Raw genomic sequence first — 18,847 nt, 5'->3', positions numbered from 1 at the left:
CAACGGTTGCGGAGATATGAGCAGGGCAAAAGTGTGACGTGTGACTGACGCACGGACAGCCGGTGGAGCTTTTGATAGTAAATGCGACCTACGGTCGCAACAAGCTCTTGTTAACACTTTTCTTTGGTTGAATATTCATGAAACTCCACTTGCAGTGTTGTTTGACGTGAGTTCATGCTTATTCCACTCACGCATTTGTAAGTCGTCCTTGGATAAGAGTCTGCTAAATGCCTAAATTGTAACGAATTTCAACAATCTTTAATCAAAAATAGCTCTAAATGTATTAAAACATGATTAAAAAAAGGATAATTTAGTAGTATAAAACAGGACATTCATTTTAATTTAGACAAATGGAGATTCAAGGTTTCCGGCAATTATATTCCTTGTAAGAGATATATAGATCTCTTACAGTACATCACCTACATATCTCTGTATTCAACTCCCTGTACATCTATTCTTCTCCCCCCCATCCACATACCACCTCCCCCCCCCCCCCGTCTCTATCTGAAACACTTTCCCTTCCTGTCGTTTTATAATAGCCCCTTCACTCCCTCCATCTAATTTCCATCGTCCTCTGTCTCTCCTCACAGTTGGATACACCATGAATGACTTGATCTTTGAGTGGCTGTCCGAGAACCCTGTCCAGGTGGCCGATGACCTCACGCTCCCCCAGTTTGTGCTGAAGGATGAGATGGACCAGGGCTACTGCACCAAGTACTACAACACAGGTACCGTGTACGTCCAGGCGTGGGAAAAGTTGTTTTACTTAAAGGGGTACTGTCACATAAAGGGGCACTGTCACTTTCAAAAGTCATCTTAAAATATGAGTTAATATTTTTATGATGTCATTGTGGGAATGCGCAATTATAAGCCAATCGAATTAATTGACTGTACTTCGACTACTTACTGTACTGGTCAGCTGTACTGGGGGCGAGGGGAAGATTACACTGTGACATGAGTTTCAGACCATTTCAGACCGTTTTCAGAGAGACCACGTGACCTACTGTATCATAATTTCGGGGCGTGTCAGCGGGCCTTTAAGTAAAAGTAGCAATACAGCAGTGTAGAAATACAAGTAAAAGTCCAGAATTCAAAATGTAAAAGTAAAAGTACAAAAGTATTGGTAGCAAAATGTACTTAAAGTACAAAAAGTACTCACTAAGCAGGGTGTCACATTTCACAACTTTTCCAAGATTTAAAATGTATAAAAGTCGTTTAAAAATAGCATATCTACAAGCTCACAATGCGCTCACAGTACTCCAGTATGTTTAACTCGAGCGCAAATTTTTCTGAGCAGCTTTCACTTCATTTGGATTCCATTGTGCAGTGAAAATAGCCGATCTACAAGCTCTACAAGCGCATTGACAGCTTGTAGATAGATTATTTTAAAATTAGAGCATTTGAAGTGGCCAAACAATATGTTCAGAAACATCTTCCATGAAATCTTAATAGTCCTGGGTATTTCACATGAAAGCAAAGGTTGAAGCCTCAGTCTGTGATGTATTCACCTGGTTGGAAATATGCTCCTTTCATAGTTTTCACAAATTGGTGCCGACTGGGGCCTATTATAACTAACCATACCCCTAACCCTATCCTCACATAACCTAATGGTCGGAATAATGGATGTTGGAAATTATGAGCGGACCCCACATAAAATCGCACTTTATTAGGACTTATTAGGCCATACAAACATTTTCAGTGGTGAGATTAATTTTATTTCACTTTACTCCCAGTGGTGTACTACTTAAGTAAAAGTATTAATACTGCAATGTAGAAATATTCTTTTACAAGTAGAAGAACGGAATTAAAAGTACAACATGTTTGAAAATTGTTGATCTACAAGCCCACAACGCGTCGCATCGCTTGTAGCGGCTATTTTCAAAATTCCTACATATAAAATTGGGCTACCAGTGGTTAATGTATGTCTTATAATATTGTAATTTATATCTGCAGAGTATAACTAGTAACTAAAGTTTTCAAATAAATGTAGTGGAGTAAAAGAACAATATTTGGATCCCAGGTGTAGTGGAGTAGGAGTAAAAGTATTGGAAATTGGAAATACTCAAGTACAAATAGCCTACCTCAAAATTGTACTTAAAGGAGCTATAGTCAACTTTTTCATTGTAGGGCCGACACTTGTTTACATCCTAGTCTATAGACTAGAATTTAAACAAAGTGTCGGTCTGACAATGGCCAAAATGATTATTTTATCATTCTTTTATGCTTTTTGTGGTCATTTTTGAATAGAAACACATATATGAAGCTTATTTTTTTTATAAAATATTTTCGAAACATTTTTATTTTAGCATCCTTTTTTCAAGAAAAAGTTGACTATAGCTCCTTTAAGTACAGTTACTTTACACCACTGCTTGTGAGTGAACATTAAGACCAGGAGTATCCACACTTTGGCTCAACTGTGTGGTGTGTTTTTGAGTACTTTGTCCACACCACTGCTGTTTATCAGGAAAGTTCACGTGCATCGAGGTGAAGTTCCACCTGGAGCGTCAGATGGGATACTACCTGATCCAGATGTACATCCCCTCCCTGCTCATCGTCATCCTGTCCTGGGTGTCCTTCTGGATCAACATGGACGCAGCGCCGGCCCGCGTGGGCCTGGGCATCACCACCGTGCTCACCATGACCACCCAGAGCTCCGGCTCCAGAGCCTCGCTGCCCAAGGTACGGGTGCTAAGTACTCACATGTTATCAGTATCACTAGTAAGACGCCTAAGGGCGACAAGTGACCTCAACCCGCGTCATGTCTTGGCCGTCTGGCCAGTGATGTATATCGGACCAGTTACCCCTATATGGAGACCCCTGGTACCCATATATGGAGATCCATGTACTTACTCAGGTATTCGTTATGTGAAAGTCCTATGACGTCTATGACATCTGACATCATACATACAATCCCTTTTATGCCCATATTATTATATCCCTGTCTGTAGAACCAGCCACACAGCTATGGGCTGTCTTGGCCATATATGGATTCTGTTAGTGTGGTATGTGGCCAATGTGCCCTCCATATATGGGCATTCCCATATGAAGTCCTCTTAGATATGGGCTTATTTAATATTGATGACATCAGGGATCTCCATATATGGGCATAAAAGGGATTCTGTTAGTGTGGTTCCCCTGACATCAAAGTGATGTCAGAGCGTGATGTCAGAGCGGCAAACCCCCAGACTGTAAGAAAGCGTACACGGACAGACGTCTGTACGAAGACATGTTGTGCCGTTTCTCATACTAAACTGCGACATTCAGTCGCAAAATTTACTTGAGTAAAAGTGCAAAAGTGTTGGCATCAAAAATATACTTAATGCTAAAATATACTTAAAAGTAAAAGTGCTCATTATGAATGAAATTCATTGCGACCGTCTGTCACACGTCACACTTTTGCCCTGCTCATATCTCCGCAACCGTTGCCCCGATCCATGCCAAATTTTGTACACACTCCTTGCCTGCCAAACCACAACCTTTTTACCCAAGTAAAAGTATCAATACCATGAAAATATCCAGTACCAACCACAACCCATCAATTCACATATGACCCTCTTCTAGCGCCACCATGAGGCTGATTCTTGCAAAACACATTTTTGGACACAGCTCCTACAATTTTTGCCCTAAAATCATGCAAATCGGTACACAGTGGCCCTCATTTATCAATGGAGTGTAAAAAACGGTCTATTTTTTTCACCAAATTTTGCGTAGGGCAACGTTTGCGTGGCATTTACGAACACGTCCTAAACAGACACACCTGTGTGTCTGTTTGATCCCAGCGTTGATAAATGCGCAGGCTGAAATTTAAATAACACGCCCTTAATTATTCTTGAAACGCCCCGATTTTACGACCAGAACAACCCGAATACATAGTACATACAATTACAAGTCACTGCCATGAATACTTTTGAATATTAATTTAAACCATAGCCTATACGTGCCTTGCCGTGCACAGACAGAGCGCGTTCATTTGGTTACAAGCATCCCATGGCCATGAACTCACGCGCTCTCGCCACGCCGGGTTTCATCATTTACTCCAGCATAGTGTACAGTAGCTACTGTATAAATTGAGAGACCCCACGGTTACGTTTTGGATATTAATTTAACCCAATTTCGGCGACGAGCGCAATGCGCGTTTGAGTGCTTAAATTAGCAATCATGTACCGTTCCCGCACGGGCTGGTCTTCTCCCCGGCGGGCCGTGGACGCCCAAATATCGGCAGCGTGCGTGCGCTGGGCTGGGCACAGCCAGGTTTGGACCTTCGGGATTTATCCATATTTAAAAGGACTCACGTCGCTGTATTAATTGGAGGCTCGCCTCGCGGTCCACGAAAATGTATAAGATCACTGCTCTGGCATGCGTTCGTATATGTGCTTGTTCTGAGCCAGATCTGCAATCTTAAGATTTAGACTGTTAAAGCACTTAACAGTATAGGCCTAACTTGCTTCCATATCGCTAGATTTTAATTGCTTGTCATTGTAACTTGGAAATAAAATCGCTGTGCATGTCTATGATAGTGAGAGCCGGCTATAAGCTTTTATAAAATGTTATGTTTTCACAGGGATTATTTATAAGTATGTTATACATTTTGGAGTGGATACATGAGTCAACTAGTTAGACATAATGCTGCCTCGCATGTCTACAATGGAATAAGAGATGTAAGATCAATCCTACACCACCTCAGAACCTGACGTGAGATTTCATCCTACCCTACACCAACGTCAAAGTCACGTTGAAATGATAAATGTCGAGACTTCCCTAAATTTCGGTGTACGCCCAAATTTTGATCTGCACCACGTTGATAAATGAGGGCCACCATGTCTACACTCATGTCATCAACGTGGATCTATCCCATTTAGCGCCACCTCCAGGCCGATTTTTTAAAACACATTTTTGGACACTGCTCCTACACATTTTGCCCTAAAATCACGCAAACCGGTACACAGTATGTCTACGCTCATCTCATCAACATGGATCTGTCCCATATAGCGCCACCATCAGGCCGATTTCTTCAAACACATTTTTGGACACTACTCCTACACATTTTTCCTTAAAATCACGCTGCCTGGTAACTCTTTTGTCAAAATATGATTTAAGTATTCTGCGGCACCCCTGGACGGCATGCGCTTTAAGAAACTCTGCTCTTTAGGCTGGATTTACTCAGCCATTTGTGCTGGGATTCAGTGCCGCTGTGATGCATATCATCATCGCTCATGCAAACTAGCCAGAATTTACTCTGTGTTTTAATATGCATTGTGCCCAGAATCTACCTGAGGGCAAAGTTCACTGCCTATTGCAGTCATATATGATATTATAATCGTGATCAATAATGTATCGCTGTACTGACTCAAGCTTCCACACTTTTTTCATTAGTTTTGCATGGAATTAGTTTTTAGACGCTGAAGAGGACATGAAAATTTCCGCTGCCGGAAAATGCGCTTGCTCTCTATCCTACAATAAGGGTTCAAACATAGGCCAAATTGTCAAATAATAGAAGAAAGAAAAAATTGTGAACATAGCTGGTGTGAGGCAATATTTATCTGTGGAACTGAGTCAAACTACAATTCCAAGTGCTTGTCAGGGTGGGGGGGTGATTATTTTGGGGGGTGGCTCCCTGAAAAGGTTGATGACCACCGATATACTGCTCCACATGCAGTGTGCAAGCAAGGATGTACTGTAGTTATTCCACACAATTAAACCCAATTACATTTAGTGTGCTTTGTTGGCCTGTGAAATCCATACATTAATTATGTCTTCCACCAGCACATGGTCAATATTCCAATGGACAACCAAAAGGGTTAGTTGGTAGTATACTAGTGTATTCATAATCTATACTTCATACGTCTTAAATAATAAATGCAAGATGAGGGCCTAGCTTATGAAAGAACTAGATATGCTATCAGCCATACCTTCATGCATTATACATTATGCTTACTGCCAACAGAGACATCATCAAAGGTTAACACAAATAGATGTTCACATTTGCTTTAAGCCTAGTTCAGACCAAAGGTCCGCCATGAGACAAAACCATTTGAATCCCGATTGTTTGTCGGTGTTGTGTCGCGTACTGGAAATACCCATCTACAAGCTCACGCGATTCGTCACAGAAACTTTTTCAAAAGCAGCAAAAGTAGCAGATCTACAACCTCAAAACGTGTTGCTTTGGGCCGCGTTTCGAGCTTGTGGATCTGCTATTTTTGATACTTTAGTGTGATGCTGTAGTATACTTTGAATAGACACCATTTGTACTGTGAAAGCTCCCCCCGCTTTGTCCTTCTCTTCTCTGCATCTGTAGCCGTCAGCAAACCACTATATTGTGCAGCTGCCACGCGTTGCTCACTCCGCAGGCTTTTCACTGTCGGGTGGAAACCTCATAATGTCCAAAACTGTTGCTTTTCAGGATTACAATTCTAACGGGGGGCGCTCTCCATTCCGACATGTCGTCACTTCGACAGTGACTTCTTATTGTCCGAGTGGCAACACTTCCATAGAGGTTAGGGTTAGGGTAAGAAATAGGGTTAGTGTCAGAAAGGAGACATGTCGGAAAGGAGACATGTCGGAATGGAGAGATGCACTCAATTCTAACGTATCAAAAATAGCAGACAAGCACCACGTTTCGAGCTTGTACATTTGCTATTTTTGATACGTTTGTGTGACGCTGTAGCATGTATAGGGGATTAATTTATGAGAAAACACAAAAAGCTAAAGATAGGACGTTTTTCGGTCCGACAGCAACACAACATTGTCGTTGTCGGGTGGAAACCTTTTATGTCCAAAACCGTTCACTTGTAGTGCTTGTAGATCTGCTGTTTTCACTACATTTGTGCAACGGCCTTGTATGGTGAAGCAGGGCTTTACTTTGCGAAAAAGATTATAAATTTGAAACTTGGAGATACAAGGTTTATGCCCGACAGTGACGATATGCTGTGACCGTCTCCTCTCCATGAAGCTCCAGCAGAGGGCGCTCCCTGGGTCCGGACTCTGTGACCTCTTGCTGTGACCTCTCTCTGGGCTATGTGTCAACCGCCCGCATCCCACTGACTCATTCAGCGGTGGATTACTCCGTTTGTTCTGTTTTTTACCCAAGTAAAAGTATCAATACCATGACAATATCCAGTACCTACCAATTACCAAAGTAAAAGGACTCACATTTTTGATACATGACAAATGTAGATCTACACAGCTGCGACGTGTTGGGAGCTTGTCGATCTGCTGTTTTCAGTGAAAGCTTTCCCCGCGACAGAAAACAGAAAATACACTAGCATGGAGCCCTGAGGGACGCCAGTCAAACATATAGGGTTTGGCAGAGATTCTTTGAGTCTCCTGAGTCTCCTACTGACCGATGAAAATTATTGGCTCAGTAATGCGGCAAAAACAGAAAGATTTCCGTGAATTAATCTCTGTGAATTCAAACCTTCATGATGTGTAATTGATAGAAAATAAGTAATTAGTGAACTACTCCTTTAAGTGGTTAAGTACAGTACTTGAGTGCTAGGCCTACTTAGTTACTTTCCACCACTGGACTCATGTGAATGCCAGGCCTCTCTCCCCAACCGATATGGGTCATCATGGTCACATGCTATAGGCGCTGAAGCAAGCAGGCGGAGGATGAGCAACAACACCCCTCGCATTAATATTCACCATCAGGGGTAGTTTTCAATGTGTTTTCAGGTCAAGGACCCTTTAGCTGAGAGCGCTGGACCTCCCCTCATACACGTTGTATAAAATTGCAAATTAAACCTTTTCATAGATTTCAAAGATAATTCCATAGACTTGTTTTGACAGCACTGTGTCAACGTGTAGCGTTGTGTTGGATTCATGTTAAATATGTATTATCGGACAGTTAACCACTTAAAACCCTCAATTCAAGGGTTCAAGTGGTTAATGTAAAAAGAAAGTTCAGTTTTGAGCTTGTGGATTTGCTTCCTTTTCCATTTTTGAATTTGAATCATGAAAAGTGGGCAGTTTTGGAAATATTTGCACCCGACACGTAATCTGCTTTGCGCGCTTGTAGATCTGCTATTTTCCCTCGTTTGGGTCCCGGGCAAACGTCTAATCTCTCTTTTGGGCCTCGACCTGAAAGTACTTTAGGGGACCCCTGGGCTACATTGATCGCCTATGGATGGAGAAACAACAGTGACCGTGTTGTGTTGCCTGTCTCTCCTGCATCCCCAGGTGTCCTACGTCAAGGCCATTGACATCTGGATGGCGGTGTGTCTGCTGTTTGTGTTCGCAGCGCTGCTGGAGTACGCCGCCGTCAACTTTGTCTCCAGGCAACACAAGGAGTTCATCCGTCTGCGGAAGAAGCAGCGACGGCAGAGAATAGTGAGTGTACGTGCGCACACACTCACATATTTACACAAGTACACACACACACACACACACACACTTGACACATGCATACTCTATATTGTTGCTGTTGTGCAGAGACCGTTTATACTCTAACTTTTTGTGTTTTTTCTTAAATACTTAAAATTCTTAAAATAAATACCACCCTTGATCATACTAGTCACACGAAAGCATCAAAAGTAGCAGATTCGCAAACTGGAAGCGCAGAAACGAAGCGACGTGTTTTGAGCTTGTGGATTTGCTGCCGACAGAGAGACGATATGTGCACCAATTCAGAACCATAGAGGCACACACCGAAGCAGACATTCTAAGATGTAAAGAGCGTGCACACACACACAGGCGCTCACACACAAGGCATTGTCAGTCCCTATAAACGTTGATGTACGCCTCTTGTTATTGCGGCCCGCTGTACATTCAGGAGCGACCGACGACATTTGCGTGCACGCTACAGCTGGCTGTCACATTGCATGAGCCAGACATCCACTCACTCCAGTTCAGCTCGTTTCCATGGTGAGCACTGACCTGTGCGGAGCCCGCTGCGTGATCCTCCCCCTGCATCGCGGCCAGGGGCGTCGCACCGAATTCTGGGCCCCGGGTACAAGGATTCACTGCGGGCCCTCTATGAATGTTCTTCATAGAGGGAGGGGGTTTAACCCATTTAGACTGGGAACGCATTATTACGCATTATTTTGTGCTTTTTTTTCTTTGAATATTTCAAATCCTTCTAAGGTTTTTTGAAAAAAAGATGTTTCTATGTCAGTGGTGCTCAAACTTTTTCATGTGAAGGACCCCCAAAAAGATAAGTATTTGGCCACAGACCCCCATCTGAAAATATTTAGTTCCAGGGACCCCCAGAAGCAAAATTTTAGTTACAAATGTTGATTTAAGACTTTTAAAAAATAGCAGATCTACAAGCTCGCAGCGCGGCACTCTGTGCTGCACTGTGAGCTTGTATATCTGCTATTTCTCAATAGCTAAAGTATAAAATAATTAAGGCCCTTCCACCTTGGGCCCTAGTAACTCAGTCCCACTTTTCCCCCCCTTGTGACGCCCCTGATCGCAGCATCCAGCGGACTCGCCAAGAGTAATAAAAGATCCGAGGGCACGCAGTGCTTGAGAAAGTTTCCATGTTCAGAGAACGGTCGTGCTTAGATTGACGTGGGCACCTCAAGAAGCAAAAGCACTCATTCCTCTGCACATAATTGAAGTTGTTCCTCGGACCAAGCCGCTACCATGTCGTACCTGTACCTTCTGTTGTCATTTCTGATTTATAAAAAAGCACTGGTCTGATTGATCCGTTCTGATATTTGATATTATTTAAATGGGGTAGGCAATATAAGCTTCGGCTTCAACCTACACTTTTTTGGACAATATTTTAAGTGCTTACCGACTACTGTATGTAATGTTTGTCTAAAAAGGACCGAACTAAACTAAACTAAACTATTGGGAAGCAATTTGTTGTACCATTATCCAGCCAAACTGCCTGTAGCTGTTACATGCAAAAGCATTCATTGTGGAAGAAGTATTTACTCTTAAAGACGAGGAAAGACAACTGTCTATGCCATTAAAGTATCCCTGGGCATCCTCCCCTGGCTTGTGGCAAAATGCCCACCATCCAAGCAGATGAATACAGCAGTTACTGGACTGTCTGAGCTGGGGCCGAATCAATAAGCAGAGTGAAAATGATGGTCTGGAGAGGGAAGGACTCCCGTTGTCCATTACTCCCATTGAGGAATTTGGCCTGCCAACAATCCATCTGAGAGGTACTGACGCATGCCTTGATGTGTTGGACAAGAAACATGTGGAGAGTCTGATGGAATCTACCACGTCTGTCCAGGTTCGATCACTCGCAGGCGCAGCCCCTAACGTCCCCAATATATTCTGGGGGAAAACATTCGGCGAATACAGAAAGCTGATCTACAAGCTCACAAAGCGGTCGCAATGTTGCTTTTTTCGGTGAAGAGATTTGGTGTGTTGAGGATAAAAAGGAGCGCACCTAGAATGGATCCCTGGCAGATCCCAGTCAATTACAGTACGTGCTGTATTTATCGTTATTGTGGGGAAAGCTTTAGCTGAAAATAGCAGAAGATTGTCGATCTGCTATCTTCTGCTATCTTTCTCCACAATGCAGATGCTGGGGTTTAAGTGGTTAAGTGTTTAATGAATCAATACAAATTCCCAGCTTCACTAGAGAACTTATGCATACAATCCCAGACCACTAACATTCTGTCCACGATGCTTTCAGAACTACAGAATTTTACACCTCACTCTCACAACGTTTTCCTCAAGTGTCTCATTAACTCTGAAGCATGATTCGGTGGCATATGACTTGTCTTTTCTGGAAAGTTCTGCACCCTGACATGTTTCTTATGAATTTGCCTGCATCTTTAATCATCTTATCTTTGGCCTGGACCAGGTAGTTTGCTGAATTAGAATGAAGCGAGGCCGAGGGGACTTCTTGCTCTCAGCAAAAAAGAAGCAGGAGGCAGATGTCCAAGACTAATCCAATTAAACACTAACAAGCCTCTCTTACAGGAGCCATCACGTCAGACTTTTGTTGTTGCTGTACAACCGGACGACGAAACGGGGAGAGAGAGAGAAAGAGAGAGAGAGAGAAAAAAAGCAGTAACTGTCATTTAAATTTGTCTACCCTCTTTTCTGACGGAGGTCTTTGCCAGTCAGCCTGGGAGCGTCGTGACACTGCGGAAAGTGAATGATATCCCCGGTAACAACTCAGCCTATGGGAGCCTGAATCAGCAGTGCAGTGCGTGTGCCAGGGTAAAACTCATACCGTGTGTCAACCCTGACCTTCAAACCCAATTTTCCTTTGCCTCCGACCCCCCAAAAATGATTGTGTCATGTGGCTCTCCCCAGTTTCCCCTCAACCTTGAATGTATCCACGACACCTCTTGAACCCGCAACCACATCTTCACCAGCCCTCCTGACCAGGCATGTGCACACATACGTGCCCTTTTATCCATCAGTAAATAACTGCCCTCTTCAGACCATGAATGCAGCATTTGCCATGGCGAAAGAAATGCAAACGCCCCCCCCCCCCCCCCCCCCCCCCCCCTTTCCATGCCATATACCGAAAGCAGCATTCAGGAGAAATTGCCAACTTCTCTCCTTCCTCTCCTGAACTAGAACGCAGCAATTTGCGTTGACAGACTTTTGTCCTCTGTATAGAAATCCACGTCGTACGCCACATCTTCAGTAGACAACTCCAGTGTTGCGTTTTCAACCGTCATTCCTTTCTGATCAAATGTGTTTTTAAAAGGTTTTGTCAAAGAATAAAATAATGAAATAAAATAAATAATTCTGTCAGAGGAAATGCTGGCCTACGTGCCAAGCACAAAGCAGCATTCGTCAAGCTTTTTATTACACCTGTCTTGTATTTTTTAAATCTTCTCAGCAATACTCTACTAAATATGGCTATGTTTGTCATAGCCTGCCATAACCCACAGATAACCACTGATCTCTCAGTGAGAGCTAAATCATTTCCTCTGTGTGCCAGAGCACACTGTGATGATGATGATTACAGAGGTACCGCAGAAGCGGAACTTCCCCCCAACAAATCCCAAAGTGCCCTGGTAGCACGGATACCTCACATGAACCACGAGGAAGGGACAGGAGACGATGAGTGCCTATTATCTTTAGAGAAACGCATCATTAGACTTTAGCACATGATGTACTGTATCGTTTAGGTAGGAGTGTAGGGGATAATTAGGCTGTGCTGGAAGAGCTACTGCTCCTCATACCCCTGTGGTATGGCACCATTTGTCATCGGAGCAACAGATAAACGATTAGTCGCCACAAAGTTCCACTCAGAGCTGACCTTCCTCAAGAAAAAGAGACATAAAGAAGACATGTAGGTAATTAAAGATGGGAAGCAGATCACTTACTTTTCAAAAAATAAATACATGAAAAGACACGAACACTACAGTTTAAGTCAAGACATTGTCGTGAGCATTACAGAAGGTGAGACAAGCAGTGCATTACAGTTCTCAAGAGTTTCAGCTAGAGAGTAGGGCTGGATTCTGATTCTGAAACTACAGATTTGAAATGCTGCCTGCGTAAATTGCGCCTTTTATTTGGCAATAAGCAAATTGTTTTTGTTTTTTAGTTTGCTCGGTCTTGGGCTCAGTATTGTAATAATCTTGGGCTTCAGCTCATTCGGTCCGGTTGAGTTGTTTTGTTTGAATTTACAGGCCCATTGAGCACTCTAAACACTACCTACGGTATGTACATACTTGTCATGCACGCCTACCCGCTGCTCACAACAGTCGAAACAATGTGTCTTTGACTGGAAACTGTAGCGATCCCCTGCCAAGTCTGCACAGCGCTGTTATGCAAAGATAGGCAGCGCCCAGACAACTTCCAGGGTCAGGGAGGGAGAGGGGCTGGGATATGGGGGTCAATGCACCCAGGGCACCTCACACCGACTACTAATCACCCAATTTAGATCTTTCCCCTGCCAAAGCGAATCTCTCAAAGTGTCAGTGGACTGTCAGACTTAAGCCACATGTCTATTAATATTCTCTTCAGAGGGAGAGGAGAGAATAGGGTCTCACTCACCGTGGAAAAAAGCTGCCCTGCCATCCATCAAAGGGTAATGCCTACTGCAAGTTTTTGTGTTGAGACACAATGACAGGTCTGTTATGCAAGATGATGGGAGACAAAAGAGCATGTGTCCTTAATAAACTACAAAAGAGAAATGAAGGTTAATTTTTTGACCAGCTTTCATAATTAGAATGTCCCATTTTGTTGTGATGGAGATGTCCGCATAGCTGCCCTGTCTGTGTCTTGGAAACCTCAATGAGATTAAGTAAATTAGATCTGAGGCTACTGGCTAGATTAAATGCCATCACTCACAAAGTTATTGAGTTTAAAAATAGCTCTGTCCCTGAAGTTTAGTTCATGTTTTTGTGGATAGTTTGGACGTTGTCACCCTTTGGTTCTAGATCCAAAAAAACGAATTTGGTAAACAGCCACCGAGAGGAAATGTCATGACAAGAATGAGCTAATGCCAGATGACAGTGAGAGTCCAATCTTTTTTTTCCCCTTGTGCTTCGATCCACAGGAAGAGGAACTGGTCAGGGAGAGCCGCGGGTTCTACTTCCGGGGTTACGGACTAGGTCACTGCCTCCAGAACAAGGACGGCACGGCCGTGGAGGGGTCCAGCACCGTCTTCACCCCCCCGCCCCCGGTGACCATCTACGACAGTGAGGCTCTACGCAAGCGCTTCGTGGACCAGGCCAAACGCATCGACACCATATCCAGAGCCGTCTTTCCCCTCAGCTTCCTCATATTCAACATCTTCTACTGGATTACCTACAAAGTGCTGCGCCACGAGGACATCCATGCAAACTTGTAATAGCTCTGCCTCCACCTGATAATCGCTACATTTCAGTTTCTCTTTTAATTCTTTTTCTCCGGACCGAAAACTGCCTGTCAGATCTACATTAGGAATGAAGATTGGAGCGTGTCAGAGGCATACCTGCTCCGCAAGCCGTTGCTGTCGATGCTATAAACTCAGGTGCGTCCTCAGGATCTCAAAAGAGAGTGTTTAAGTCAATAAAGTGAAACTGCGTGGATTCAGGCTGGAATCGCCGTTTGTGATTGCATTTCGTGTATCTATCTTTGTTTTGATTTGCCTGGATTACAACAAAGACAAAAACACGTCCGGTCCTTTTGAGCTCATGACATTTGTTATGAGATGATGGCTAATAGTGGAGAGACGCCCATGTTGGCCCTGGCCTGGATAAAACATAGTAACTTGAATTTTGACACTGCGCATCTTTGAATGAATGTTTTTGAAAATTGAAGATAATGGCTTTTTTACACCTTTAGATTGCCAAACAAATGGGGATGTTGGGGTGGGGGGCACAGAGTCTTTGATATTTATGAGTATTTAATGGGTGGTGATAATTCATTTTAACTACTTATGACAAGAGATTATATATAAAACAGTGTATAAACTGTACATAAAGCTGTTCATTGATTGCACAGAGCACAAAAATGTATTTCCTTTTGTCTAAATTTAAATAAATTGTTATTCTGCCAGGAAATGACAGCTGCTTTTGGTCATCTTTACCTAAAACCTTCTCCATGATATTTATTAATGGCCTCCCTTGGGAGAAGACTACAGGGCATGCTTAGAGGAGGAGAGGGATTCTGCAGAGAACTTATTATTCTCCACACACAGATTTACAGCATCATGTACACAATTGCATTTATATTGCCGTTCTCTATTAGACCCTGTCATCTCCAGATCCCATTAGGGATGGAGGAAAACATTAAATGAAAGCTGCATTTCAAATTGTGTAATGTTTGAATCCCAGCGAATGCTAAATAGGTACTCAGCTCACATCAGCAGTTCTTCCTCTTTTCTTGGTCTTTTTCTTAAAGAGCTGCGAGTGTAAATTTAGGGGACACAAATTGAGGCGACAGCTCTTCAGAGGAATCACCAGCCAAGTCCCTGAGAAAATTGGACAAAAGACCCCATTTGTTTTCCAGTCCCCCCTGAGTAGCTGTGAAGGTGTGGAGACGCCGAGAGAGGGAGAGGGCATCACCAGCGAGGGAGGACGAATGGGTTTTTTAATGGGAAATCAGAGGGTTGTTTTATCAACTAATGAGTTTGAAAAGGGGTTGGTGTTCCACTGCTAATGACAATGAATTCAGAGCTACTGCCTCCGCATATACGGTCCTTTTGTTGGAGACCAGGCACTCCTAATCAACTCCTCCATATTATATGGTTCCCTGGGGAGAGAACTCAGTGAGGGCGTGTGTGTGCGTGGTGTGTGTGTGTGTGTACTGTGTTCTCACTAGCGTGTGCGTATGAGTACTTTCGTACGTACCGGTATGTGTATTTCACACTGGCCTGTGATTCAATTATTTTCTTTCTCTGTATTGTCGTCCTCTGTGCTGCTATATTGTCATCGATGTTTAAGTCTCGTTCAGTGTTCCACATTGTCTCAGTATAGAATCCCAAACCAACTGGGGGGGAGAGACAAAAAGAAGCATATGCTGCTGGTGAACAATAGAACGTTCGATGATGCCTGCATCTTCGGGATATGGAGACATGCAAACAAGAGGAGACGGCAGCATTGCCTCCAGAAGTGGAAGGTTTCTCAACATGAGTAAGAATAGAGCCGCTTGACATATTCACTTAAGTCCTTTCATACTCACAGCTGACAGCCTAAGTAGATTTCTGAAAAGGAATCAGAGGGCAATAAGGAAACGTCAGAAAGATTAGTTATTGTGTGTCACTGGGACTCCAAAAAGGGAAGAAAAGGCCTGATGGCTAAAGTTCCAGGACTCAATGCAAACATAAACAAAGAAAAGGTAGGCCAACTGTCTCAGAAAGCCAAATGTGGGCTTTGAGACATTTCAAGTCAGACTGTCGCTAATTAAAATGGCTCACTACATGTGACTCGAGAGTATATCAATATTACTGTCAGGAGAACAATTTGTATTTTAAGTTTGTAAAGTGGGCATGAACATTGGTGTTATTTTGAACAGTATGCTAAATGTATTTTGAGGTTGGACTTGGGTTGCAGATTTTACATCTACTGTTTGTCTACCACCCTTTGACAGGAATCTATAAACTATAAACTTCAAATTGATAGCTTCTATCTCTAAAATCTATACACTTACAGGGGAATAATGTTAATATACCACACCATTTCCAAATCAGGACTTTAATTACTATTGCCTTCCCTTCACAGGCAGCCACTACAGGAAATGTTGTAACAAGAATGAACCAGATCAACACTGCCGGCTAAAACACCCAGTGGTATCATCTGAGAATATTGTCGATTTATACTTTCTCACATGACGGAGTCGCACACCGAAAATAGCTGATGTACAAGCTCACAACGCGTCCGCAAAGGCGACGGCATGCGATTCGAGCTTGCGAGTCTGCTATTTTTGGCGTGCGACACAGCCATACGACGGAGAATAAATTAAGCATAAGAGGCTTTTCTAAATCTGCAATCCTTGACTGACATGCACAAAATAGGCCTAGATGCTTTTCTGGCGCTTTACTCCCTCTGGACTCGGTCCCCGTCTCCCAAAAGGATCCTCACATCTCGGTGAGTCCTGACGAGATGGGAATGTTAACGGATTCCAATAAAGAATCAGTCTTCACACATTCTCTGGCACAGGACAGCACTGTTACAGAACCTTCTCCTTGACAAGCTATCTGGATCCATGAGCTAACTTTCATTAAAGTACCAGGGGTGTGAGGAGGACTTCTGCAAAGAATCTCTCAAATGATGAGAGATGATGTTTGATTTGAGTCTCTCTCTTTTTTTTTACCATGTAACTCAAGGAAGAGGAAACCATAGCAATCAAACTGTATAATCTATAAAGCAATCTTCCACTGGAATGGTGTACCAAAAGAGAATATTATTTATTCATTATTCCGCCAGGCTTTAAACAGCAAGCCTTCATACAGCACTTTATCCTAATCCGGTATATTCATCGACCAGAAGTGCTTGATACATATGTTGAAAGTCATGTGTTCGCCTCGTCCATCGATGTTTGCGTTCATTAATGCAAGACGCCAGAGAGATGACGGGTGTTTGATAAAGCTGTTGGTCAACGCGGCCTTGCTTGTCTCCCCCAGGGATAATCAACATGCTCCCTGCTCCTCATCTCAGTTGAATGTCAATGGTGCCAAAGCTAAAACTGATGTGTGAGGTCCTGAGGACAATCAATACGTTCGGTCCCTCTGAGTATCAGCCACCTGCTCCTTCACACACACCAAAAGGCAAAAACAGCGACACATGCATTGTTGGACATGAAATGAATGTTGCCATGTACGGATTTTCAGCGCATGGTACAGGTAAATGAGATGTGTGAAACAATGATCAGCAACATTTTCCGTTAGCCTGGCATGGCTAATGGCATGGATATTAGTCTAGTGCAGAGGTCTTCAACGTTTTCAGGCCAAGGGCCCTGAGAGAGAGATGAAGCAGGGACTCCCACTACATATTGTATGAATGCGTTATTCAGATTTTCATCGACTTGTTTGACAGCACTGTTATCAGTCTGTTGCATTCGTTTTAATGTTTTTTCAGACATTTAGCAACTTCAATCGTCGATATGTAGTAAACTTGACCTTTCACTCTGTACTTGGTCTGCCCTTTTTGACCTCTACACCAAACCTCTTTGCTGAAAATAGCCGATCTACAAGTTGAAGACCCCTGGTCTAGTGGAATCTCTTTATGGAACATGTATTTCCAAGCGGTGGATTAAAAAAATGCCTCTGGTGATAAAGCCGCCCCATATTTGCATACTGGGCCCTGATTGGTCCCTCACAACTTCGGAGGGAGTGAAATCCACTCACAACTGAGCGGTGCCAAACCATATCTGTAGAGGGATGTTTTTTCTTTGCAATGAAAGATTTGTCTGGTTTCCACGCAAATTATCTGTTAATGTGAACTTTTTGAGATTTTCTTTGAGGAAAATTGGATATAATAAATTCTAGACCATGTTGAGTAGAAGCAGTAGTCATGCTTTTGTCCCGATCCCGACTGAATCATGACCAAAATACGTTTACATACATTTTGCAGGAATTAAGCTGACATTTCTACATTCACTGAGAGTCATCGACAGTAAATGCACAGATCACAAACATTACAAGCCAGACATTTTGACAGTGCCAGCCAGCATCAAAGCCACGGCACACGTACTGTACAGTACGATATGCGACAAATAATCCTGTGTCTCCCAAGATTATTCATGTATAATCAAGAAGTGTCAGGTAAATACATACTGTAAGCAGCTAGGGAGGGAGAAAATGTTGCTTTTGACAGTGATGTATGAATGAGAAAATGCTACATGTCACCTCTAAATGTATGAGCGTAAACACAAGGAACTGCTTGCTCCACACACACGTATTATAAATGTAAGCCTTGGGAATGTCACCCAGCGCTATAGGATCTATACCCTTCACAGTGGCCACCAAAGGAGCCTCCACAGTAATGGACAGGGGAAAGGAATGATCACGTTTTCCTTTCCATTGAAGTCCCTTGACATGCCCTGTAAAAGCACATTTCAAGGTCTGTCCATGCAGCCTTAAATGGGGTGTAAGTGACATGATATATACGGTATTTGTTTTTGTTAATAGCTCTATATTCTGTAACAGGGGTCTCCAGCCGTTTAGTGCACAGAAAAAAAAGAAAAAAAAAAACACTGTAAAATGTAAGCCGATGAATAATCTCCTGACTGCGTAAAATGGGTATCCCGACCTGAAAATGTATTTTCTGTTTACTAAATAGATAAAAAATAATAATAATAATAATAGTTAGTGAACACTCCTCCTTGAACCGGCACCTTATCGTGGTGGAGGAGTTTGAGTGCCCTAATGATGCTAGGAGCTATGCTGTCGGGGGCATTTTGCCCCCAGAAGGGTCACCCATGGCAGATTGGTTCTAGTTGACTGGGGCCAGACAAAGAACGGTTCAGAAGACCCCTTATGATGAGCAACAAC

At 43.0% G+C, this 18,847-nt stretch overlaps 1 protein-coding gene across 1 annotated transcript in view; it reads left to right on the top strand.

The window, feature by feature from the left end:
• Window positions 1–13,723, top strand: part of glra4a (glycine receptor, alpha 4a) — a gene marked incomplete at both ends in the record, with an annotated part of 79,501 nt that extends 65,778 nt beyond the window's left edge. The window contains 4 exons of the mRNA XM_080745453.1: window positions 591–728; window positions 2,465–2,679; window positions 8,176–8,325; window positions 13,430–13,723. Coding sequence (XP_080601579.1) covers window positions 591–728; window positions 2,465–2,679; window positions 8,176–8,325; window positions 13,430–13,723 — 797 coding nt within the window. The remainder of the gene's footprint in view (window positions 1–590; window positions 729–2,464; window positions 2,680–8,175; window positions 8,326–13,429) is intronic.
• Window positions 13,724–18,847: the final 5,124 nt, after the last annotated feature.

Source organism: Nannobrachium achirus (assembly GCF_963921795.1).
Source record: "Nannobrachium achirus genome assembly, chromosome: 17".
In the NCBI taxonomy this organism is placed as follows: Eukaryota; Metazoa; Chordata; class Actinopteri; order Myctophiformes; family Myctophidae; genus Nannobrachium; species Nannobrachium achirus.
This window is presented reverse-complemented; position numbering and strand designations above follow the sequence as displayed.